The sequence below is a fragment of the Phalangium opilio genome, unplaced genomic scaffold (assembly GCF_054372755.1).
Source record: "Phalangium opilio isolate 3A_F unplaced genomic scaffold, DU_Popi_V2 ptg000002l_1, whole genome shotgun sequence".
Classification (NCBI taxonomy): domain Eukaryota; kingdom Metazoa; phylum Arthropoda; class Arachnida; order Opiliones; family Phalangiidae; genus Phalangium; species Phalangium opilio.
The window spans coordinates 9949656-9971251 of NW_028324144.1; the positions used below are offsets into that span (position 1 = coordinate 9949656).

The window sequence follows — 21596 nt, forward strand, 5'->3', positions numbered from 1 at the left end:
ATTCGAAAGAAATCTTTTCCGATCGTTACTGAAAATTGAACCGCTAATTTTGCTTGAAAATGTGTAACCAAACGTTTAATATTAATGTTGTGGTGCAGGTATTTCAAGGAAAATTCTGCCCTTAATGTATAAGGATTGTTTTTTGATTGTATGTAGCTTTTATCATATTGTATCAACTGTTTTGAAAATATTGAGCAGAACTACGGGCCTTAATACTTGGTTAAAATTTCTAAGAGATCCATCGATTAGTTTATTTTATAAAATACTAAGTTGCTAAGGCTGGTTTTCATTTCCATAAAATTAATCACACCTTTTTACGAAAAACTGGAAACTTTCTCATGGAAATAACATGGTAATTTTTTTGAAAAGAAAAGAAAATAAATTGGTTACTCGGGTTCTAACTAAGTTCCATAGTTCTCAAAACGGGCTTAAATGAAAGGTACAACAGTTTACTAGGCACTAAGCGATTTTAATTGACCATAATTAAGTCTAAGTATTCATTTTGATAACATTTACGACATACCTCGATTTGCGATATTATACCAGGGGATACACTGATTTACTAGAAAACGTCAGCGTGATCAAAACTACCCTTTATTAGGGTTTAGTCGCCTTATAATAATTCCAGCGTTTCTAATTAAAGCCTTATTGATGAAATGGTCTATTGAAAGTGAACTAAGCTTGATTAGTTGAATCCACGCGTTTGCCACTAAGCACGGTCACAGCCAACTTAGATATCCAACAAGCTCGCCAATAGTTTGACTGTCAATAGAATTTTATTTTATGGTAAATGTTGTAATTGAAAACAAAGAGGTGAAGACCCGAAATATTATATTTGAAAGAAATTTATTTGAAAAATATTTAGATATTTTTTTCCAGTTTAGTTTAAAAATAGTTTTGTTTGGAAACTTAATATATAAAGATAAAATGGCTTTAAAGTATAATAAGAGCCCCTTCCCCCATTGGTATGAAAGAATAGGCGGGTCATAGCGACAGAGGTAAAAAGGAATTACGAATTTTTCGCCGTCCACGTCAGTAACGTCATCAAAACAAAGATTAAGTGAGCCAATAAGATAATTTAAAATTTTCGTTACGTGTTGGAGGGAGGGGCTCTATACTGGGCTATGAGTCAGACTGAAGTAAACACTAACCGTTCTCCATTCCTGCTCCTAAAATTACATCTAGCGCTGGTTAGATGTTAAGTTTTATCAACACTCGGGATGAGTCGTTCGTCAGAGATAACCTGACACACAATACCATCTTTCGTAGGCTGTCTTACTATTTCCTTGGTGTAGATAATACCCTTGTGCTAATGCAAATAAATCTACCTAAAAACCACCGCATTAAAAAGTACGAAATAGAATTTGTTTGTTTGGTTTCTATTTGGAAACGGATTGCATTAATGGGTGCCGTAATCGTTGAAGTCAAACTTCAATTGGCTTAAGAAAAACTTGATTTTCAAAAGTATAGTCGTGTGAAAGAAAAAAAAGCAAGTCCAGTTTCTTTGAATAATTGAATGAATTAAATCTGTTGAGTTGAGACCAAAATTATGTGATATCGAACGAAAATGCCTTTACAGTTTACTTCGAAGCAGCGTTAAAAAAGTACAGTTTATTTCCAAATTTGTGATTTAATATTCTAATATTCTATCTAGAGTTGACTATTTTTATAATCTTATAGTTTAAAACGATATACATCGCGAATTATGAAATGAATTCGGGTTTATTGTGTATAAAAATAACTACAGAGAGTTAACGGGTTTATACACAATAGGAATTATACGAAGAGTTCATGAGTTTGGGATGAGACTCTAAATGGATTCCAAAGCAACCAAACTTCCATTGAGGCTCGGTTGCATTGAAATATTTCGCCCCATAAATAGAAAGCTTATTGTAAATGATTAATTATAATAATATTCTGTTAACAGGGTTTTCGGATTTAATGATCACTATACTGATACTGGGAATCTATCGCACACTCGCCGCCGAGAGCTTCTCGGCAGATGTTGGAGTGTTCCAGTTGTAAAATACTTGCTATCCCCATTAAAAACGATGTATAAACTGCAAACCTAAATAAACCTTTATTAAATGTTTACTTAATCAATTCCATATTAAACTTTCCATAATAAAGATAAGTTTTCAAGCGACACAGTAATCTTTCTTAAGTACTTTGATTTCGAAGTCAAATTTACAGATGTTTCTTTTATTTATAACTTAAGTCGGCAATCGAAACGAAACCGAAGGTAATTATGCAGCTTAATTTTTGATGTTATCGTAAACAATACAAATACAGTAACTGCCCTATGATATTAATTTGGAAATACCTCTAAACATTGTAAATACTAATCTTTAAATTATTTCCTAGTATTTTTATACGTATGTAAATGTCACTGTACTACTAAAAATATCGGTATCGCTTGAAGTATCGGGTTTTGGATCATAGTGAGTAAATATCGGTATCGATCGATATCGGTTCATGTTTGCACCAGTATCGATCGGTATCGGTTCATGTTTGCACCGGTATCGATCGGTATTGGTTCATGTTTGCACCTGTATCGATCGGTATCGGTTCATGTTTGCACCTGTATCGATCGGTATTGGTTCATGTTTGCACCTGTATCGATCGGTATCGGTTCATGTTTGCACCTGTATCGATCGGTATCGGTTCATGTTTGAACCTGTATCGATCGGTATCGGTTCATGTTTGCACCTGTATCGATCGGTATCGGTTCATGTTTGCACCTGTATCGATCGGTATCGGTTCATGTTTGAACCTGTATCGATCGGTATCGGTTCATGTTTGCACCTGTATCGATCGGTATCGGTTCATGTTTGCACCGGTATCGATCGGTATCGGCCATCTCTATGTAAAATATATTTACTATAGCCATTTTCGAAGTGTTTATTATCTCATCCAATAGATTTTTATAACTGATTTTCCATAGTGTTGAGATTTTTTAACAGTTTTGAAACTGTATTTACGTACTGTCAAACTCAAACAGGGCCGGATTAAGCAATTTTGCACCTGTGGCCCGAGATAATACGCGCCTCCCTTAAAGCCTGGTTTTCAGTGGCCCAAAAAGTGGGAAAATCCGCGTGCCGTGTCGTTTTTTCAGAGGTATCTTGCCGCAAATTTTCGCGTTTTCTGGGCGGCAAGCACGGAATTGGTTTTCTATTTTTCCGCAAATTTTTACGGAAACGAAAGCGGTTGGCAATAGGAATCGACGAATGTGTGACGTCATAGGCTTGATTTTGGTCAGCTCGCGAGATGTTTTTTCCGACGCCATTTTTTTAATTAAAGGCGTTTGTGTTGTCGAGTTAAATTTCTTAAAATGTATAAAGTTAACGGAAATTTTGTTAACCGGAAGGCAGGCGTTTACGGTTTACCAAAAATTAAAACAAATGAACAGACGACGCACGATGACGATGTGCGCGGAACTAGGTGCGCGGCTAAGAATCTCCCAGAACGAGTGAAAACGGGGGGAACCACGGCCGATAATCTGTAAGCGCGTTTCAATTAGGGATGTCAAAAACCGCCCGGTGCCCCGGTTTAACCGAAAACCGGTTTTTTCAATTCCGGAGCACCGGTTTTTTAATTCTTCGGTTTTAATTGGCTTTTTAAAATGAAAACCGAAAACCGAATCGGTTTTTTTTAATTCACAAAATTGAACGTTTTCCATTTAGCTTCGGTTGGCTTCTAACAATCTACCACCATGGAGCAATATCAAAGGAGACATAGATGCGTATAATGCAATTTTAAAGGAACTTTAGTTCTCACTCCAAGAAAATTACTCCATCTATCGAGTAATTTTCCATTGGCATATTCTAGAATGCCAATGGGAAACGGCATTAGTTAACACCTATTGGTACTACCTACTCGGTACTAATATTAGGTCTTTGAGTTTACGTTAGAGTATCGTATTTTTCAACATTTATCATAAACGACCGGATAAAACCGGTTTTTTTGTCCAGTTTTTTTAATCGGTTAAACCGGCCATTTAAATTAATCGGTTAACCGAATAAACCGGTTTTTTTTCTGGGAAGTTGACATCCCTAGTTTCAATGGGAAAACGGGCAGTCGAAGAGTCCTTCACCTCTATATTCTCCTGGATTGGATTAAATGTCGTAACAAAAATAGAATCTACAATAGCCGACAACAGGAATTACGAATGAATGATAGAGCCAATAGTTTATTTTATAAATATACCTTATAGTCTTGGCCATCTTGTTGGAATGTTGCTTCTTCTCTAAGTCACGTGACCTAGATGTATACATAGTTCTAAGACTAGGAGTAGTAATAACATTTACACCAGGAGGCAAGGCTACTTGATGCTGCAATTTGTACGCAGAGTAGGCTGGCCGCCTGGTGTTAATGCGGGTACTAATCCTCCTAGTCTGAATACTATGCAATTCAAATCTGATTTACATTCGTTGTCTTACATTAATTTTAAAATGAGTATGAATAAACATAAGTAGCCAAGGCTCAACGGTATTAAGAGAGTCTTCATTTTAACTATGCTCCCCTCGTTAAAGTTGTTGCTGGATCAGCGAGCGTGATCAAGTGGGCTATGTTTAGGTTGAGGGCAACATTTTCTCGATAAGCTCCTCTTTTAAAAAATCAGCTATTAAAGAAGTGGTATTGATGTTTCTATAATTTGAATATCGTCTTCCGTACCACCTGTGCCACAAACCTGACCCCGAAGATTTGGGTGGTTTACTGTGTGGGGTGGGTACCGTTCATGGGTTAAGGCGCGTTCAAACTTAAATATTTCTGTTACACTCAAAGGTTAAGAAAGTTTCCTATGGTAAAACTCAATAGTTTAAAACTAGTCTTTCGTCTATACCCATTTCTACTGAGGATACATTTGTCATGCTGGGCGTGATGGTGGCGGTAGATAAGGGTTGGCGCCTAGTTAGAAAATAGACAGGTCGGGGTTGTGTCCGGAGCTTCCAGTGATCTGTTGATTCTTACTTAAAAAGAAATAGTTGTTGGTAGCTTTTACCTTAATCCTTTAGGAGACTCATAGTCTGACCCTTTCTTTTCACATGTCCCAAATGCGTCTCTTCTATATTGGGGGGGGGGGAGAGAGCGTGGCGTCGGTGGTCTATGGCTACCACATCCTATAATTATGGGCTCATACTGTAAATCTTAGGTTTTGACATTTTCTTATCAAGCATTGAGGTTGCCACCAAAAGATAATTCCCAAGGTAAAAACAGGAATAGGTTTCATTTCAGAAGTAGGAATGGAGGACGGTTAGTTTTTACTTCAGTCCGACTCATAGCCCAGTATAGAGCCCCTCCCTCCAACACTAACGAATTGTTTACGTTACCTTATTGGCTCACTTAAACTACGTTTTGATGACGTTGGTGACGGAAAAATACGTAATTCCTTTTTACTTCTGCCGCTATGATCCGCCTGTTCTTTCATACTCCTCCGTCCCTTGGAAGGGGGTCCGTGACTTTGACGCGTGCCCAGATTACACCAAAAATTATTTAAAATGTCTAACGCTCACACAGATCTCTATAGTAAGGGAATGTTTTCTAGTTGTTTCGAAATTTAACCCATCCACCTAAATGGTATGAATCCTCCATGTGTGAAAACTATCTATAGAAGTGATAAATATTTGACTTAAGTCAGCTGACTTGGCCTGTCAGGGCATAGCCCACGCGATCCATGCTCACGGACGCTGCTCTGCATCTTGCGTCGTGTTACGCGTGATCGAGTGGGCTATGGGCAGGGACCACAAATTATATTTGTGAAGTTTGCACTGCCATCTCTAATACTAGGCCTTGCAATACGAATAAAAGGGGGTGGCAGTTAGGATTTCACAAATGGCGCTAGATGTCGCTTTTCTAAGGTTTTAAACTGGCGGAAAATTCAAAACTATGGGAGATTGTTGAAAGCTAGCAAGAAAAGGGTTAAAGTAAAGGTATTGAGTATAATATAGCAGCTGACTTACATAGAAGGACACATTAAAATGCAAACGACAAGTTTGTTTTTAACTTGTTAAAACATAAAAAGGCATTTATCACAGTGTGGGTAAAATGTATTTACATTTCAAAGCCTTCGCAAAATATGGTAGAATGAAATGTTCAAGTATCATCAATGAACAACGTTTCAAAATGAAGTGTTTTGCTTCCTTTTACAAAATCTGCTATATCAATTAAAATGTTCGTCAAATAATTTCTGTGATATCCCCACGTTCTAGCAAATGTATTAAACTCAAGCTTTAGCGTTGGATCTAGGAACACATCGATCTATTCATTGTAGTTGGGCTTCAGATTTAACTGAATTTGACGAAAAATACAATCATACATACCCGAGTATCATTTTAGCGACGAATTGCACCCATAGTCCTCCAGAGCGTGGGAAATAAGGCTGTGGCACAGGGCAAATGACCAGTTTAAAAATTTACTAGTCCAGTTTAAAAATTAAATCGGAGGGGGTCAGTGGTCCTCGGGACCAGTAAGATAATTCGAGGATGACTAGAGTCCATACATTAACTCCAATATTTTAATGATCCACTTCTCTAGTTTAGCAGACGACGTGCCCTGGTCCATGACCATTGACCAGGTAATTTAGTACAGTTTAAAAAAGTCCATATTTCCCACCCTGGTCCAACATAAGTGAAGGACGTGACGTCATGCGAGACTGCGCAGTACGAATTTACTTTCGTCATCGGAAAAATTCGCCCCAGAAAAGAGCCATCTAACGGTTACTAATCGCAAATTCAAAATGTCACAAAAAATGCTTCTGTTGCACATTCAAGGCAGTGATGTGCGTGAGGATATTTGTTTTCACGCTTAGAGGATAGGATTCGATATAATCTTTTCCAGCGTTTCCACGCACAAACCCAGATTTTTATGTTGGAGCGGCTAAATTGTGATCACTAACGTAGCTTTGTGCGTGCAGACAACAGACAATGGAATTACTGATTTACAGGATTTAAAACGTCGAGATTTTAAATCCTAAATATCAGTATTTTTTTCGTCTTTTGTCTCGAAATATTTCTTTCGTGTTTTGTCAGCACGCTTAAAACTAGGTTATAGATTACCACAAAATCACTCCAGTATAGGAACCAGGGTTTGCTTGTGCTGAGAACCAAAGATAGAACAAATTTTATATCGAATAAGGGGCCGTCGAAGATAGGGAGTTGCCAATTCTGTAAGCGTGAAAAAAAATTCATCCTCAGTTTTTACTTAGAGGTTCGGAAAAGTATTGGTCCGACCCTAGCTATTGGTCCGACCCTAGCTGGCAGGCTGGGCGTCCCTTCAATCCCATTTTTAGTTTTAAAATTGTTTTACACTAAATTAAGATATATAAAATTGTTTTTAAATTAACTTTTTGGCACAAATATTATGAGATTTTTGTAAGTTTTTTCGGTTTCGGCTTCTCTGATTAATTAGCGCTTAGTACGTCACAAAGAAAAAGGAATGAGGTTGTTTTTGGCGGTAATATCTATCGGGCCTACGATTTTCTCTGTTCTTTACCTCCACCATCCGTTTCCTTGTCACGTCTAGCGTTGTTCTTTAGGGCTTATGCAAATTACTTCAGGGCTTATGCAAATTACTTCATTTCCATTGCGTCAAGTTTCAAGACAACATGACTCGGGGCTAGTTCTAAGCGCTTTTTGCATATTGCTATAAGCGTGCAATCAATGAATAATTTTACTACCGAAACGCATCAATTATCCCACAGATATTAGGTTTGCAACAAAAATATCAACAGAATTGTTCCAGTTCATAGGACAGAAGTTGGTTATTTACTTGTTTCATTAATCTACAACCCAAAATCAAGCTAGATTATTTTTATTCATAATTGGAATGATATTTGATATTTAAAAGAAAAAAAGTAAAAGTAAAGTATATAGGCCGGGGTCACCTTACAATAAATTTAGCTAGCCCTGGCAAAACTTGTTGTATTTATTATTCAATGTTTTTGTAATTCATGAATTAAATTCACTTGAAACGATTATGTACGAAAGTTTTACTAGTTTGGTATTCGTCAAATTTCCACGAACTGTATTTCCAAAGCAAATAGAAAGTACAAAAAGTGAAGCAGAAAGAAAAGATCGCGAGAACCAATTTTGCGACTTGTGATTCATGATGCCTCTCAACCAAAGAAACCTAACTGGCGTACCTGGAGACTCAGTTTCATTGCTTTCTACTATAAGTTTGTAACGTATGTTCCATAATTTTGTCACTGGTATCTGAGAGCTTGTCATGAAGAGACGTAGGTGAAACGTCACAGATTCTCGTAAAGCGACGCCTGGTGAGGCGCTGTCAAATTCTTAGTACAGATTTAATAAGATGAACTGAAAAACCAAGTGTAGTAGTACTTATGGAACATATCTTATAAGCTCATGTTTCTACATACAGTTTTTCTTAACCATTAATTCAAACATAATTTATCATAATGCATTTGCGAGGTTATTTTATATATTTTTTCTTCATGCTAATGTCAAATTTAGGTAGTTAAGTTTGTGGTCGTTTTTGTTTTGTCGTGTAGCTAGTAATTTAGCTAGAGTATGCACGAGAAATAGTTTTTCCACACTTTCAAAGCAACTAAGCGCATTAAATATGCGAGTGGCTTTAGCGAAAATGAGTATTTTATGGTTCTTTTACAGAACGTTTTTCAAAATGTTTTGTTCTGTAAAGCTGGCAACTGTCATTATAAAACTCAGGGCAACAAGTTTGTAAAGGCATTTACAAAACTTAGGACCACATTATAATCGATATTTAGTTGTAGCATATGTAGATACGACTTCTTTAATAGTAATTGTACACAAATTGTTTAGAAAACTTATTGGTCAATTGAAGCAGGGTTTGCTTCCACCAGACTTAAATATCTTTGAAGTAAAATAGTTTTTAAGAGAAGGAAATATGGAAAACATAAGTAATTGGTGTGATTTTAATATGTTTCGTAAGTAAACCGTAATTATGGTTTTAATTACAGTTTTTCATTAAACATTAAATGGACGTTTAGAATTTTGATCCAAAGGCAGCTACACTCTGAAACTTCCCTAGTAAAATAGTCTCAGCAGTCGGGCTAGAGACGTACAATTTTGAAATTTTATTAGAGGCCAAAGCAACTTCTAGGCCAAAAAGCGTTTTTCAGTGTATTTCTAAAAATTTATTTGGGCTCTAATTATATACGGTCAGCCGACACTCGTTTTGTTGGTCGGATCGATTAGTCGGTTAGCAGTCTGCCCGACATTCCAACTACTGGTACATATTGGGTCATGTGGATATCCGGTGCTGAGTCGAAATGTCCTACCCGCCAAACTGTCTATTAATGTACTATAAATTTAATAAACATACAGGGTGTTTTTGAAAAGTCTGGCCAAATTTAGGTAGCGTGTTGTTTTAGTCACTCCGAGTGAAAAATTCCAAAGAATCATGTACCTAAATTACGCCATTTCAGAGTTATGAGCTTTAAAAAGTAGCCCCAAAATCAACAAAATTGTGAAACTTGTATTATGGCTTGCTCTTCTTGTTTTCGATAAAACGCTCAATTGCATAAGCCAACCAAAAGAAATGAGAGACTAAAAGTTTGGAAACAGAAGGGGGCGATTGTGTGTAGAAGTGTGCTGTCGCTAAGAAACATGTTTACATTTCATTAACACAGGTTGTTTTAATGGTCATTAACACAGGTACTTTTAATTGTTATTAACACGGGTACTTTTAATTGTTATTAACACGGGTACTTTTAATTGTTATTAACACGGGTACTTTTAATTGTTATTAACACGGGTACTTTTAATTGTTATTAACACGGGTACTTTTAATTGTTATTAACACGGGTACTTTTAATTGTTATTAACACGGGTACTTTTAATTGTTATTAACACGGGTACTTTTAATTGTTATTAACACGGGTACTTTTAATTGTTATTAACACGGGTACTTTTAATTGTTATTAACACGGGTACTTTTAATTGTTATTAACACGGGTACTTTTAATTGTTATTAACACGGGTAATTTTAATTGTTATTAACACGGGTAATTTTAATTGTTATTAACACGGGTACTTTTAATTGTTATTAACACGGGTACTTTTAATTGTTATTAACACAGGTACTTTTAATTGTTATTAACACAGGTACTTTTAATTGTTATTAACACAGGTACTTTTAATTGTTATTAACACAGGTACTTTAAATTGTTATTAACACAGGTACTTTTAATTGTTATTAACACAGGTACTTTTAATTGTTATTAACACAGGTACTTTTAATTGTTATTAACACAGGTACTTTTAATTGTTATTAACACAGGTACTTTTAATTGTTATTAACACAGGTACTTTTAATTGTTATTAACACAGGTACTTTTAATTGTTATTAACACAGGTACTTTTAATTGTTATTAACACAGGTACTTTTAATTGTTATTAACACAGGTACTTTTAATTGTTATTAACACAGGTACTTTTAATTGTTATTAACACAGGTACTTTTAATTGTTATTAACACAGGTACTTTTAATTGATATTAACACAGGTACTTTTAATTGTTATTAACACAGGTACTTTTAATTGTTATTAACACAGGTACTTTTAATTGTTATTAACACAGGTACTTTTAATTGTTATTAACACAGGTACTTTTAATTGTTATTAACACAGGTACTTTTAATTGTTATTAACACAGGTACCTTTAATTGTTATTAACACAGGTACTTTTAATTGTTATTAACACAGGTACTTTTAATTGTTATTAACACAGGTACTTTTAATTGTTATTAACACAGGTACTTTTAATTGTTATTAACACAGGTACTTTTAATTGTTATTAACACAGGTACTTTTAATTCTTATTAACACAGGTACATTTAATTCTTATTAACACAGGTACATTTAATTCTTATTAACACAGGTACATTTAATTCTTATTAACACAGGTACATTTAATTCTTATTAACACAGGTACTTTTAATTCTTATTAACACAGGTACATTTAATTCTTATTAACACAGGTACATTTAATTCTTATTAACACAGGTACATTTAATTCTTATTAACACAGGTACATTTAATTCTTATTAACACAGGTACATTTAATTCTTATTAACACAGGTACATTTAATTCTTATTAACACAGGTACATTTAATTCTTATTAACACAGGTACATTTAATTCTTATTAACACAGGTACATTTAATTCTTATTAACACAGGTACATTTAATTCTTATTAACACAGGTACATTTAATTCTTATTAACACAGGTACATTTAATTCTTATTAACACAGGTACATTTAATTCTTATTAACACAGGTACATTTAATTCTTATTAACACAGGTACATTTAATTCTTATTAACACAGGTACATTTAATTCTTATTAACACAGGTACATTTAATTCTTATTAACACAGGTACATTTAATTCTTATTAACACAGGTACATTTAATTCTTATTAACACAGGTACATTTAATTCTTATTAACACAGGTACATTTAATTCTTATTAACACAGGTACATTTAATTCTTATTAACACAGGTACATTTAATTCTTATTAACACAGGTACATTTAATTCTTATTAACACAGGTACATTTAATTCTTATTAACACAGGTACATTTAATTCTTATTAACACAGGTACATTTAATTCTTATTAACACAGGTACATTTAATTCTTATTAACACAGGTACATTTAATTCTTATTAACACAGGTACATTTAATTCTTATTAACACAGGTACATTTAATTCTTATTAACACAGGTACATTTAATTCTTATTAACACAGGTTGTACAGAGAGCTTGAAATGCAATTTACAAGAATTGTTCAAAGTGTTCACCATTAACGTTTATGCAAACTTGGGCACGTCTTGTAAAGGATCCTCGAACACGGTGAAAGATGTCAGGCGTGTTTCGGATACTCTCACATCCGTCAATTATGCGTTGTCTCAGGTCTTGGACATGGTTCTTTGGAATTTTTCACTCGGAGTGACTCCAAGAACACGCTACCTAAATTTGGCCAGACTTTTCAAAAACACTCTGTATACTGTTTCATCTTGAATTTTAGCATTGCCCGTATTGCTGGCATAAAGGTGCTGTATGCTTTTTAAGTGCGTCGATTAACGTTTTGCACATTTTGTTGATCTTATTTAAAACATTGGAACGCCAACTGTTAAAAGACCTGACAAAACCGCAAAGATCTATCCATGTATTTCTGTAGTATGACATTTGAACTTTTAAAGAAAAGCGCGTCGCAATTCACTTGCGCGTTTAAGAATAATCATTGATCAAATATGACCCATTTGATATTTACTAATGAACCTTTAAACATAACATAGGAATGAAGCTCTTTACACATAACAAACGCCAAAACACACTTAATCCCACTAGGAGGCTAACTTGACCACCAGATGGCGCACCCGAAACCTATTTAGTTTGGCAACATCCTAGAACTCAGTAGATGTGAAACATGTATAAATATTGTAACCATGAGCCTTGAAGAATTTTTGAGAAAATATCGGTATTTTATAACATAGTGCAATTGTATCACCTGCCTTAACACAAAAACAGAAAATGCCGTAGCACTATATTTCCCGGAAAAAAGGAAAAACTTTAGTTTTCCTGACTTCGGTGGTTTGAGGCGTCAATAATGACTTGAAATAAACGGTCCACCGACTACTTTAGTATATGATATACAGACAATAGACCTATTACAATTCAGTGGGGGGGGGAAGGAGAGCTTTTGAGGTGGGGTTTCGCCAGTCCCGCCTAGGCGCCATATTGTGCGGGAAATTTAGCATAAAGTTCTTCAGCGGCCCGCACGGAGGGAGGGTGAGAACCGGCTCCGTTTATTGGAAGCCCCAACTGTGACGTTTCCCCCCTCAACTGATATAGCTCTATTGGCATGTAAAATATATCAAGCATCCAGAATCATTTGGTTAACGTAGGGATTCATATAATTTTAGAAGTGGGAATGGAGAACAGAGTAATCTGGGCGCGCGTCAAAGTCCCGGACACCCTTCCACGGGACGGAGGGGCATGAAAGAAGAGGCGGGTTATAGCGACAGAGGTAAAAAGGAATTAGGAATTTTTCGCCGTCCCCGTCAGCAACGTCATCATAACGTAGTTTAATTGAGCCAATAAGATAATTTAAACTTTTCGTTACGTGTTGGAGGGAGGGGCTCTATACTAGGCTATGAATCGGGCTGAAGTAAATAGTTACCGTTCTCCATTCCTACTTCTAAAATGAAATCTATCCCTGGTTAACGTTAGTGAAAAGTACTTTGCAGATTTTTGAAGTGGTGACTAGACGAGGCTTTTACATTCTATTCTTCAAGTTGATTAGTCCTCTTAGCAGAAGCTGCAAAAAGAAAGCAATGATAGCCACACACATTCCCATTGAATAAATTAAAATGTAAGGCATGGCCAGATTCTTTGCATTTCTCTCTCCCTCATGAAAATCGGTTTTCTTTTCGGTAATGCACCGATCTTCCAACATCCAATATTCCCTTTCAATAGTCTTGTCAATAATGCCCGAAGCGTAAAAATACCGAATCCTAAACAAAAATAGTTCAATATTTTAATCAAATGAAATTGTATCAAACTTAGCTGTAACCAGGGATAGATTTAGTTTTAGAAGAAGGAATGGAGAACGGTTAGTATTTGCTTAGTCCGATTCATAGCCCAGTATAGAGCCCTCCCTCAAACACGTAACGAAAAGATTAAATTGATTAAATTATCTTATGGCTCACTTAAACCACGTTTTGATGACGTTGCTGACGGAGACGGCGAAAAATACGTAATTCCTTTTTACCTCTCGCGCTATGACCCGCCTCTTCTTTCATACCATTCCGTCCCGTGGAAGGGGGTCCGGGACTTTGACGAGCGCCAATATTACTCTGTTCTCCATTCCTACTTCTAAAATTAAATCTATCCTTGGTGTAACATGATACGCACATTGTATTCATTGTTTCCAACATAGTTTTGTTTATATTTTTACCCACTATTACAAAGGCGTTACTTTGCAAATTAACTTCTTTCGGAGTTCGGTAGAAAATTGGCAAATCTTTTCCATTTTTGTCGCAATATTCTTGTATTTCTTCCAAAGAGTCGTGAAAATTAATCAAAACAAGGTTTCCCTGCTTAACGTAATGAGGTAATAATTTCAGGTTAGAATTTTGATATCTTCGATTCTCAATTTCTTTTCTTATTTCATCCGGCAGGTTCTAGTAAAAAAGTTAGTTTTCACGATATGATTGACTGTTTTAAGACATTGAAAGAATTCATTTGATATTTTAGATAAACCAGCAAAGTTGTGTTTAGTGAACAATCAAATTATAGAAATAACGTACTGAAAATAAAGATAGAAATTAAAGGAAAAGTTTGCAAACGTGACAATGTAGCTAAAAAGAACGGCCTTTTTCTGAATTTAATTAAATATTATTAAAATATTAATAAAGAAAAAGATCTCTTCTTGCAAAAATAATTACCATTTAATTAGTGTTGAAAACGAGGAATACTGCTCCGCCATTGCTTTATTGGCGTCTGCTAAATCGAACCACTTACAGCTACGGGATTGGTTGAATTCTAAGAGGCTGAGAGAGGTAAGGGTAAGAGGTCGATTTAGTGGACGCCACTAAAGCAATGGCGGATGGCGCAGTAGTCCTAGTTTTTAAGAATACTTAAAAGGTAATTATTTTGTAATAACAGATTATTTATTTTTTCAATTTTTTCCTTTTATATTTAGAAAAAGGCAGTTCTTTGAAGTTCTAAGATATAAGGTTTAGTTATCTGGCTTTTCCTTTAAATTTACAATTTCATATCATATTTTACCACGAAAGTAGTATTATGTTACACTTTCAAGTCTCTACTTTCAAAATATCAAGTTTTTAATATAATTGAACCAAAGTTTCTATTTTTAAAATCCATTGAAAAATCACGAAAACTCAGTTTCAATATATCAATAATTTTCTCTTGTCGAGCTTGTTTGCCCGTTTCGGAATCGCGGGAATCCTATAGGAGTCTCGAGCTTCTCGGCAGTCTAAACTCTGGGTCTGCTAGCAGAGAGAGTGGCACCATCTCACGTGAAAAATATATCTTTGAAGTCAGCCTACGGGAAACGTTTTAGCTTTTCATAGAAAGTGGATTTCAAACGAAGCATTTTCAAATGCATATTGCCAAATAACCAGAAATCGGAGAGTTAAAAGCTTGATATTTTTGAATTCATAGAAACTAATTCTATCTTTTGTTATATAAAGCAGATTTTTCAAACGAAGCTTCTCATTCCCTTTAAGATTTAAGGTTTAGTTACCTAACTTTTCCTTTAACATTAGTATGGTGAATGATTTCGATGACGTAATTTATTTTAGGTGAAAACGGAAGGTAAGGGAATTTATGAATGGTTTCAATCACCTTAAAGTTATGGACAGGAAAACATAAATTTCTTGTACTTGGAATCTTTAAGAAGCCATAGACCCCATACTAATATCTGATTGAATGCAAGGGGAAAGGCTTAAAACTCTGTTAAACGACCCTCTCCTCCTTCTTCGTATTTCATTGGCTTTTCACATGTATAGGAACAAAAAATAAATTAATAATACCACAGGAAAAAAAACTACACCTTATCAATCAAACTACAAAATAACCCAGCGACCCTAAATACCTCATATTCGTCCCGTTATCAATGAATATACAGTGTGGAAAAGATCAGACCAACACCTCCCTTTGTGGACAACCCCCAATACTGTCACAGGATGATGTCACTATACTAAATTATAGACCTCTAATACAGGGTGTAAGTAAATGCGTTTTTGAGTTCAGATTTTATTGTATACAAACATGAAATCCAAGCATTTATTTACATCCTGTATAATTTAGTATAGTGACGTCATCCGTTGGCAGTATTGCGGGTTGTCCAAGAAGGAAGGTGTGAGTCTGATTTCTACCACACTGTATAGCCATAAAAACAAAAATAATAATAACAACAAAAGTTTATAATTATATCAATATATATTAATAAGCAGGGCTGTGCGGGTCCAGATTTTTGGGTAATAGAAAATTTTACCCGCGGGTATCGGGAAAGATTTTCATTTACCCTGCAAAATCCCCAAAAGTAGCTGGGTCCAATTCGGGTCTTGTTTTTCATTATAGTCCAATTAAAAGCTAGATTTCAAAGCTGAGACATTATCCCATAGTGTAATTCATTAAACAATATTAATTTATAACTTGTAACAATAAGTTTTTAAGTTATGTTCCATAAGATGTTCCATAAGTGTGTCACTCGTCAATGAGAGCTTCTCATGAAGTGACGTGGATGAAACGTCATAGATTCTGGTAAAGTGACGCCTAGTGAGACCCTGTCAAAGGCTTAGTACAGACTAAAGAGAAGAAAGGACTGCAAAACCGAGTGTAGTCAATTCTCACGTCGTTCTTGAACTAGCTCTCATTAGGCCTCTAACATTACGAAGTATGGGTAGTGACATACTTATGGAACAAATCTTATATACTTATGTTGTTACTAATTAAATTAATTAAAAAAGGCAGAAGTATTGAAAGATGCGCGTAACCGGTAGCGTCATGAGCTGGACCCTTGGGGATCTTGTCAGACTCGGCGGGTATTGGCAAAGACTTAAAATTGGGACTCGGATACCCGTTCAAGTCCTAAAAAATATGTTTCGGGTATCAGGTCGGGTACCCGAAAAAAAATGTAGCTTAATCAAAAAAGTTAGACATTTACTTAAGGGAGCACCAGCTTTAACTCCAGAAATTAAAATTTCAAAAAATATATACAACCCTTGATCTACTCGTTCAGCACAGGCAAAGAGAATTTGTTTACATTAGGGTTTCGCTATCAGAAATCGCGGCGCTGGTCGCTAGCTACGTCAGTATCACGTGGTTTCTAAGTTCAAATACATTATGCATGACGTCAGGGGTGACGATTTCAACACCTCTTCAAGCAGAAAGACCCAGAAAATCCTGTTAAGGCCTGTCCAGACTGACACATTTTTCGAGTTCGCATCTTCGCTTTACTTGTTTGCAAGATCGCGCTACTGTCCACATTGGGTTTACGCTACTTTGCGTTCTCACCTCGCGAAGATACAAATTTCTTGCGACAATTCCAAGAATTTTGCGCCTTCGCGAGAAAAGCACCAATCACAGACGAGAGGAAGTCGGGGGCGATTAGTTTAGTTTTTCTCTTTGGACAACGTCGATGGAGAAGGGTAGAGAGCTGCAAAATGAAAATATTAACCTCCAACTCCTTCCAACTCCAAGGCAATACACAACAATGACTCCAATTCCTCCCAATGCCATAATCAAAAGTTTCAACTCCGCAGAACTCCGCCAAGCGAAATGTAAAACTCCTCCCAACTTCTTCCATGAAAATTAAAATTTCTTAAACTCCTCCCAACTCCTTCCATGAAAATTAAAATTTCTTAAACTCCTTCCAATTCCTTCCATGAAAATCAAAATTTCTTAAACTCCTCCCAACTCCTTCCATGAAAATTAATATTTCTTAAAGTTCAAGTAAAACGTGTAGCTCATTAGTTTTCTTTCAAATTTGACCTGAGATTGATATCACGAGTGCTTATAAATTATCATTTTCAAATAAGAAATAATATATACTCATAAAATTCTTATAGACATTAAAACTTAAGATTTGGGGGGAAAAGGTGCTACGCGTTGTCGTTGGGTCTTATTTTACGCTTAGTTTCTTAAATTAGCTATTTAATTAAAATCGGACTGATTCGCTTCGCAACTGCTATTTTGAAGGACAAGGCCACGAACTTCACGAATCAAGAAATACTAACACTAGAGTCCATTCTGTTATTAGTTGTGCCTGGCAATATGCCTACTGTCTTACTTTAATATGCCTCAAAGCTAGAATGGAGAATCTTGTCAATGGGTTTAAGAGAAAAGGAAAGCGCCCGCGGCCCCATTGTGTGAGAGACTCACTGAGGGGACGTGTCACGTGGGGTAACGGGTGAAAAAAGAATTTTGTACGAAGCTTCTGAAGACAAACAACACTAAAGTCTGCTTTTAAATTGAAGCCCTACCACTTACCAGACTCAAGTTTTCCAACTCCGTAGATTTCCATGTTTTAAGATAATTTTCCAACTCCGTAGATTTCCATGTTTTAAGATAATTTTCCAACTCCGCAATTATAATTATCATTATTCCCATTGCCTCCCAACTCCGCACACGAAAACTTCCACTGCCACCCAACTCCAATTTTATCTCAGAAAAGCATTTCCAACTCCTGGAGTTCCCATCGCTTAAACGCGGAACCCAGCGGGTTTCGGAGTTCTTCCACGGAGTTGCAGCTCTCTAGAGAAGGGCAGATGGCGCAATGATTGCTCAAACTTTATTGGCTCTCAGAATGGGAAAAGCAAATTTTTTGCGTGTATCAGAACAGAAGTGCAAATGTTTTGCGTGATCTGTTGCGAAGATGCGAATAGACGAAGGCGCGAACACGCGAGCGCGAGTTCAATGTGGACACTGCTTTACAGATTCCAAGTAGAAAAATCGATGTATTTCTGTTATATTACTTGCATTTAAGACTAAGTTTAGGCCCGCTGAGGCACCATTGGTGGATATTTTAAGGTCGTCGTACTCAAGTATATCGCTTATTTGGTCAATAAACTTGCAGGTTCCACTGACAAGGTTCGCGAGAATGATGGAATTAAGAAGGTTGTGGAACACAATCATGGAAAGTCACCAAATCATGAGTAGTGCATTTATCGATGTTTCGTTTTTCGTGAATGAACAAGCTGCAATATTAAAAAAGCTTTAGAGAGACATTTAAAAAATCGGCGGACAGTTGAGTTGAAATTATTTTTGAAAAAGTCACCCCCCCCCAATCATTGAAACCAACGCGCAGGGGCGGAGGGGTTCCATGCGACTCGCCAAGAGGCAACGTCAGATGGAGGCAGATTTCACTACACGCGGTAGACAAGGCAACTCGCACTGCCTCTAGCGGTGCTTCTTGGCGGACCCCTAAGCCCTGTAAAGTTTTCTTCCCCATGTCAATAATGGAATGATCTATTGGCGTTCCAGAGAGTAGCTACAATGATCCACACTTAGTTTCTTCATTCCCAAATCCTTTTCTACACGCGCTTGTTTTACTGGAGTGCGTCACACTCCCGACCATGCACATCACTGAGCACTCGACAGTTTTCTAAGAAAGGCTCTTTTCAATGTTCGATATCTTACATTGGGCAAAAAGTGTTTCTAGATAACTCCAAAAGTATTCGAAACCGTGGATCTCTTTCTTTGGACGAATCCGTTCCATCCAAACACTAAGCAATGACAACATCAAGTATGAACAAAATATAGACAGTGGTAACTGAAATTAAAAATATAACATTTTCCATATTAGCTATACAGAAATTGAATAATTGGAATCCAATATCATTCAATATGAAATTTGTATGTGACCTTGATTCTGATTTCATTAGTATGTTTTTTAAATAAATAAATAAATAAACATATACCCAAGTTGGTATGTTGGAGATACTTGTTAAAGGCGAATTAGTTTGATAATCTCGACGTTTGGAAAACAAAACAATTCTTGAATAATAAAGTTCAGCGGTGAATCTCCACACCCCGTGTCTTATCTTCGTAATAGCGTAGGGGTACAAATATAAATCATATGGCTTCTAAGTGTAAAGCAAAACACATGAATTTTTAACAATTGCTTATACCATAGACATGCTCAGATTCCTCGAAAGGAAAAGTTTAGCTAACAAAACATTATACCTCAAAAAACGGCCTTCCTCTAAATTTGAAAGAAAGAATATTAATAAAAAATTAATGATCTCTTATTACAAAATCATCAGGATTTAATTATAATTTAAAACGACGACCATTGGTATAGAGCTATTTCAATTCGGGGGGGGGGAAAGGAGAGCTTTTGAGGCGGGGTTTCGTCAGTCCCCGCCTAGGCGCCGTATTGTGCGGGAAATTTTGCATAGAGTTCTTCAGCGGCCCGCACGGAGGGAGGGTGAAAACCGGCTCCGTTTATTGGCAGGCCCAACTGTGTCGTTTCCCCCCTTCAACTGATATAGCTCTATAAAGGCATCTGCTAAATCGAACCTCTTACCCTTACCTCTCAGCCTGTGAGAATTCAACCAATCCCTTTAGGGGTAAGTGGTTCGATTTAGCTAAACCAATGGCGGCGCAGTAGTCCCGCGTTTTTAAGACAAATTAAATGCTAATTTTTTTGTAATAAGAGAGCATAATTTTCCTTTTATATTAAGAAAAAGGGCGTTCTTTTACGGCATAATTTTATGTTACCTGAACTTTTCCTTTAAGTGAAATTGGTAGGTTTAGTCAGCGCTGTTTCGTATTCATTCTTAACTCGCCGTGATACTATGTCTCACGGCGAATATGTCACTATGTTTTAATTTCGCGCTTTCTCTTATTTCACTTATGAGGAGTAGACTTACGTGGTGAAAAAATACAGCACTTACCTTCATTCCTTCATCACTATGTGTCCAGCTATGTAACGTAGTAGTGTCATATAAATTATAGGCTTGCACAGTGTTTTCCAAAAAGGGTGGTAGGACCAGGGTTGTTTGATTTAAATCAAGCGATTTTTTTAAAAAAAATCATTTGATTAAAATCAAGAATATATTTTTATTTTTAGAAATGTTTTCTAAGATTCCAAGAAGTAGTTTAAGAATCTAGAGAAGAAACTTAAGTAGAAAAGACCTAAAATGAAAAATAATCATGGTTTTGGTATATTTCAGTTTAAGTTTTTCCCAGAACTCCAGTTTGTCTTGCTGGAAAGGCTAGGAAATGAAATAGCGGTCAAGCTAGTCTTTTTATACAAGCATTTGAATAGTAACAATATCCAATAGCTTTTTAAATGTCATGATTATTTTGCTTTTGGTTAATTTTGACTCAAAAGTTTCCATGTTGGTAATTTACTATCTGGTAGTTCAATAAAAATAAATAAAAATCAAATAAATCAATTAAAATCAAAAAATCCGATTTAAATAAAAAAATCAACAACCCTGGGTTGACCGAGTAACAGTTGGTTTTATGAACGATTTTGAGTCGAAAATGTTCTAGGAAATCTTGCCCCGAGGTCGCCCGTGAACAAATTATGATTTGGGTGTTTTAAGGACGACCGCTTAAAATTATGTGAGAAACGGAACACATGCATAAAACACTAATCGTAACTTGTAAATGGTGTCCCTCAGGGAAAATGTCATAGAACACTCTAAGAAATTGGAGTGTGATTTAACACCTTTATAAGTACTTTATATGGGTCCAAATTTGACACCGTTACAGGTGTACATTTACACCCCTGAAGGGATTTAATCACACTTACACTCTAAGAAAATGGGGTGTGCTTTAACACCTTTAAAAGTAGTTTATATGGGTCCAAATTTGACACCGTTACAGGTGTTCATTTACACCACTGAAAGGGTTTAATAACACTTATTTGAACAATGGGTGGCGAAGATAAGTATAAAATTATGCAACAGAGGTGCAGTTTAACACCTTTTTAACTCTTATATCGCACTGAAAGTGAATTTTTACTCTCATATTAGTGTTGTGCAACTCCTTAAAGGGTGCGGCATAGCACCTTTCAGAGTGTCGCTTCACACCTTTAAGAGTGTCGCTT

At 35.9% G+C, this 21596-nt stretch overlaps 1 protein-coding gene and 2 long non-coding RNA genes across 4 annotated transcripts in view; 1 reads left to right on the forward strand and 2 right to left on the reverse strand.

The window, feature by feature from the left end:
* The window catches only part of LOC149718738 (DNA (cytosine-5)-methyltransferase 3B-like), an 81007-nt gene extending 78861 nt beyond the window's left edge, over nt 1-2146 (forward strand). The window contains exon 18 of the mRNA XM_089852159.1: nt 1928-2146. Coding sequence (XP_089708285.1) covers nt 1928-2072 — 145 coding nt within the window. The 3' untranslated portion in view covers nt 2073-2146. The remainder of the gene's footprint in view (nt 1-1927) is intronic.
* Nucleotides 2147-11558: 9412 nt separating this feature from the next.
* On the reverse strand, nt 11559-14408 carry LOC149718740 (uncharacterized). Of its 2 annotated transcripts, XR_016374609.1 has the most exons (3): nt 13922-14408; nt 13248-13521; nt 11559-11974 (listed from the first exon to the last, which is right to left on the reverse strand). It is a non-coding gene; the product is annotated as an uncharacterized LOC149718740 (long non-coding RNA). The 2 variants fall into 2 exon arrangements; XR_016374608.1 differs by having other exon boundaries at nt 11559-13521.
* Nucleotides 14409-18614: 4206 nt separating this feature from the next.
* LOC149718741 (uncharacterized) lies at nt 18615-19594 on the reverse strand. The gene is made up of 3 exons (XR_016377789.1): nt 19456-19594; nt 19175-19307; nt 18615-18732 (listed from the first exon to the last, which is right to left on the reverse strand). It is a non-coding gene; the product is annotated as an uncharacterized LOC149718741 (long non-coding RNA).
* Nucleotides 19595-21596: the final 2002 nt, after the last annotated feature.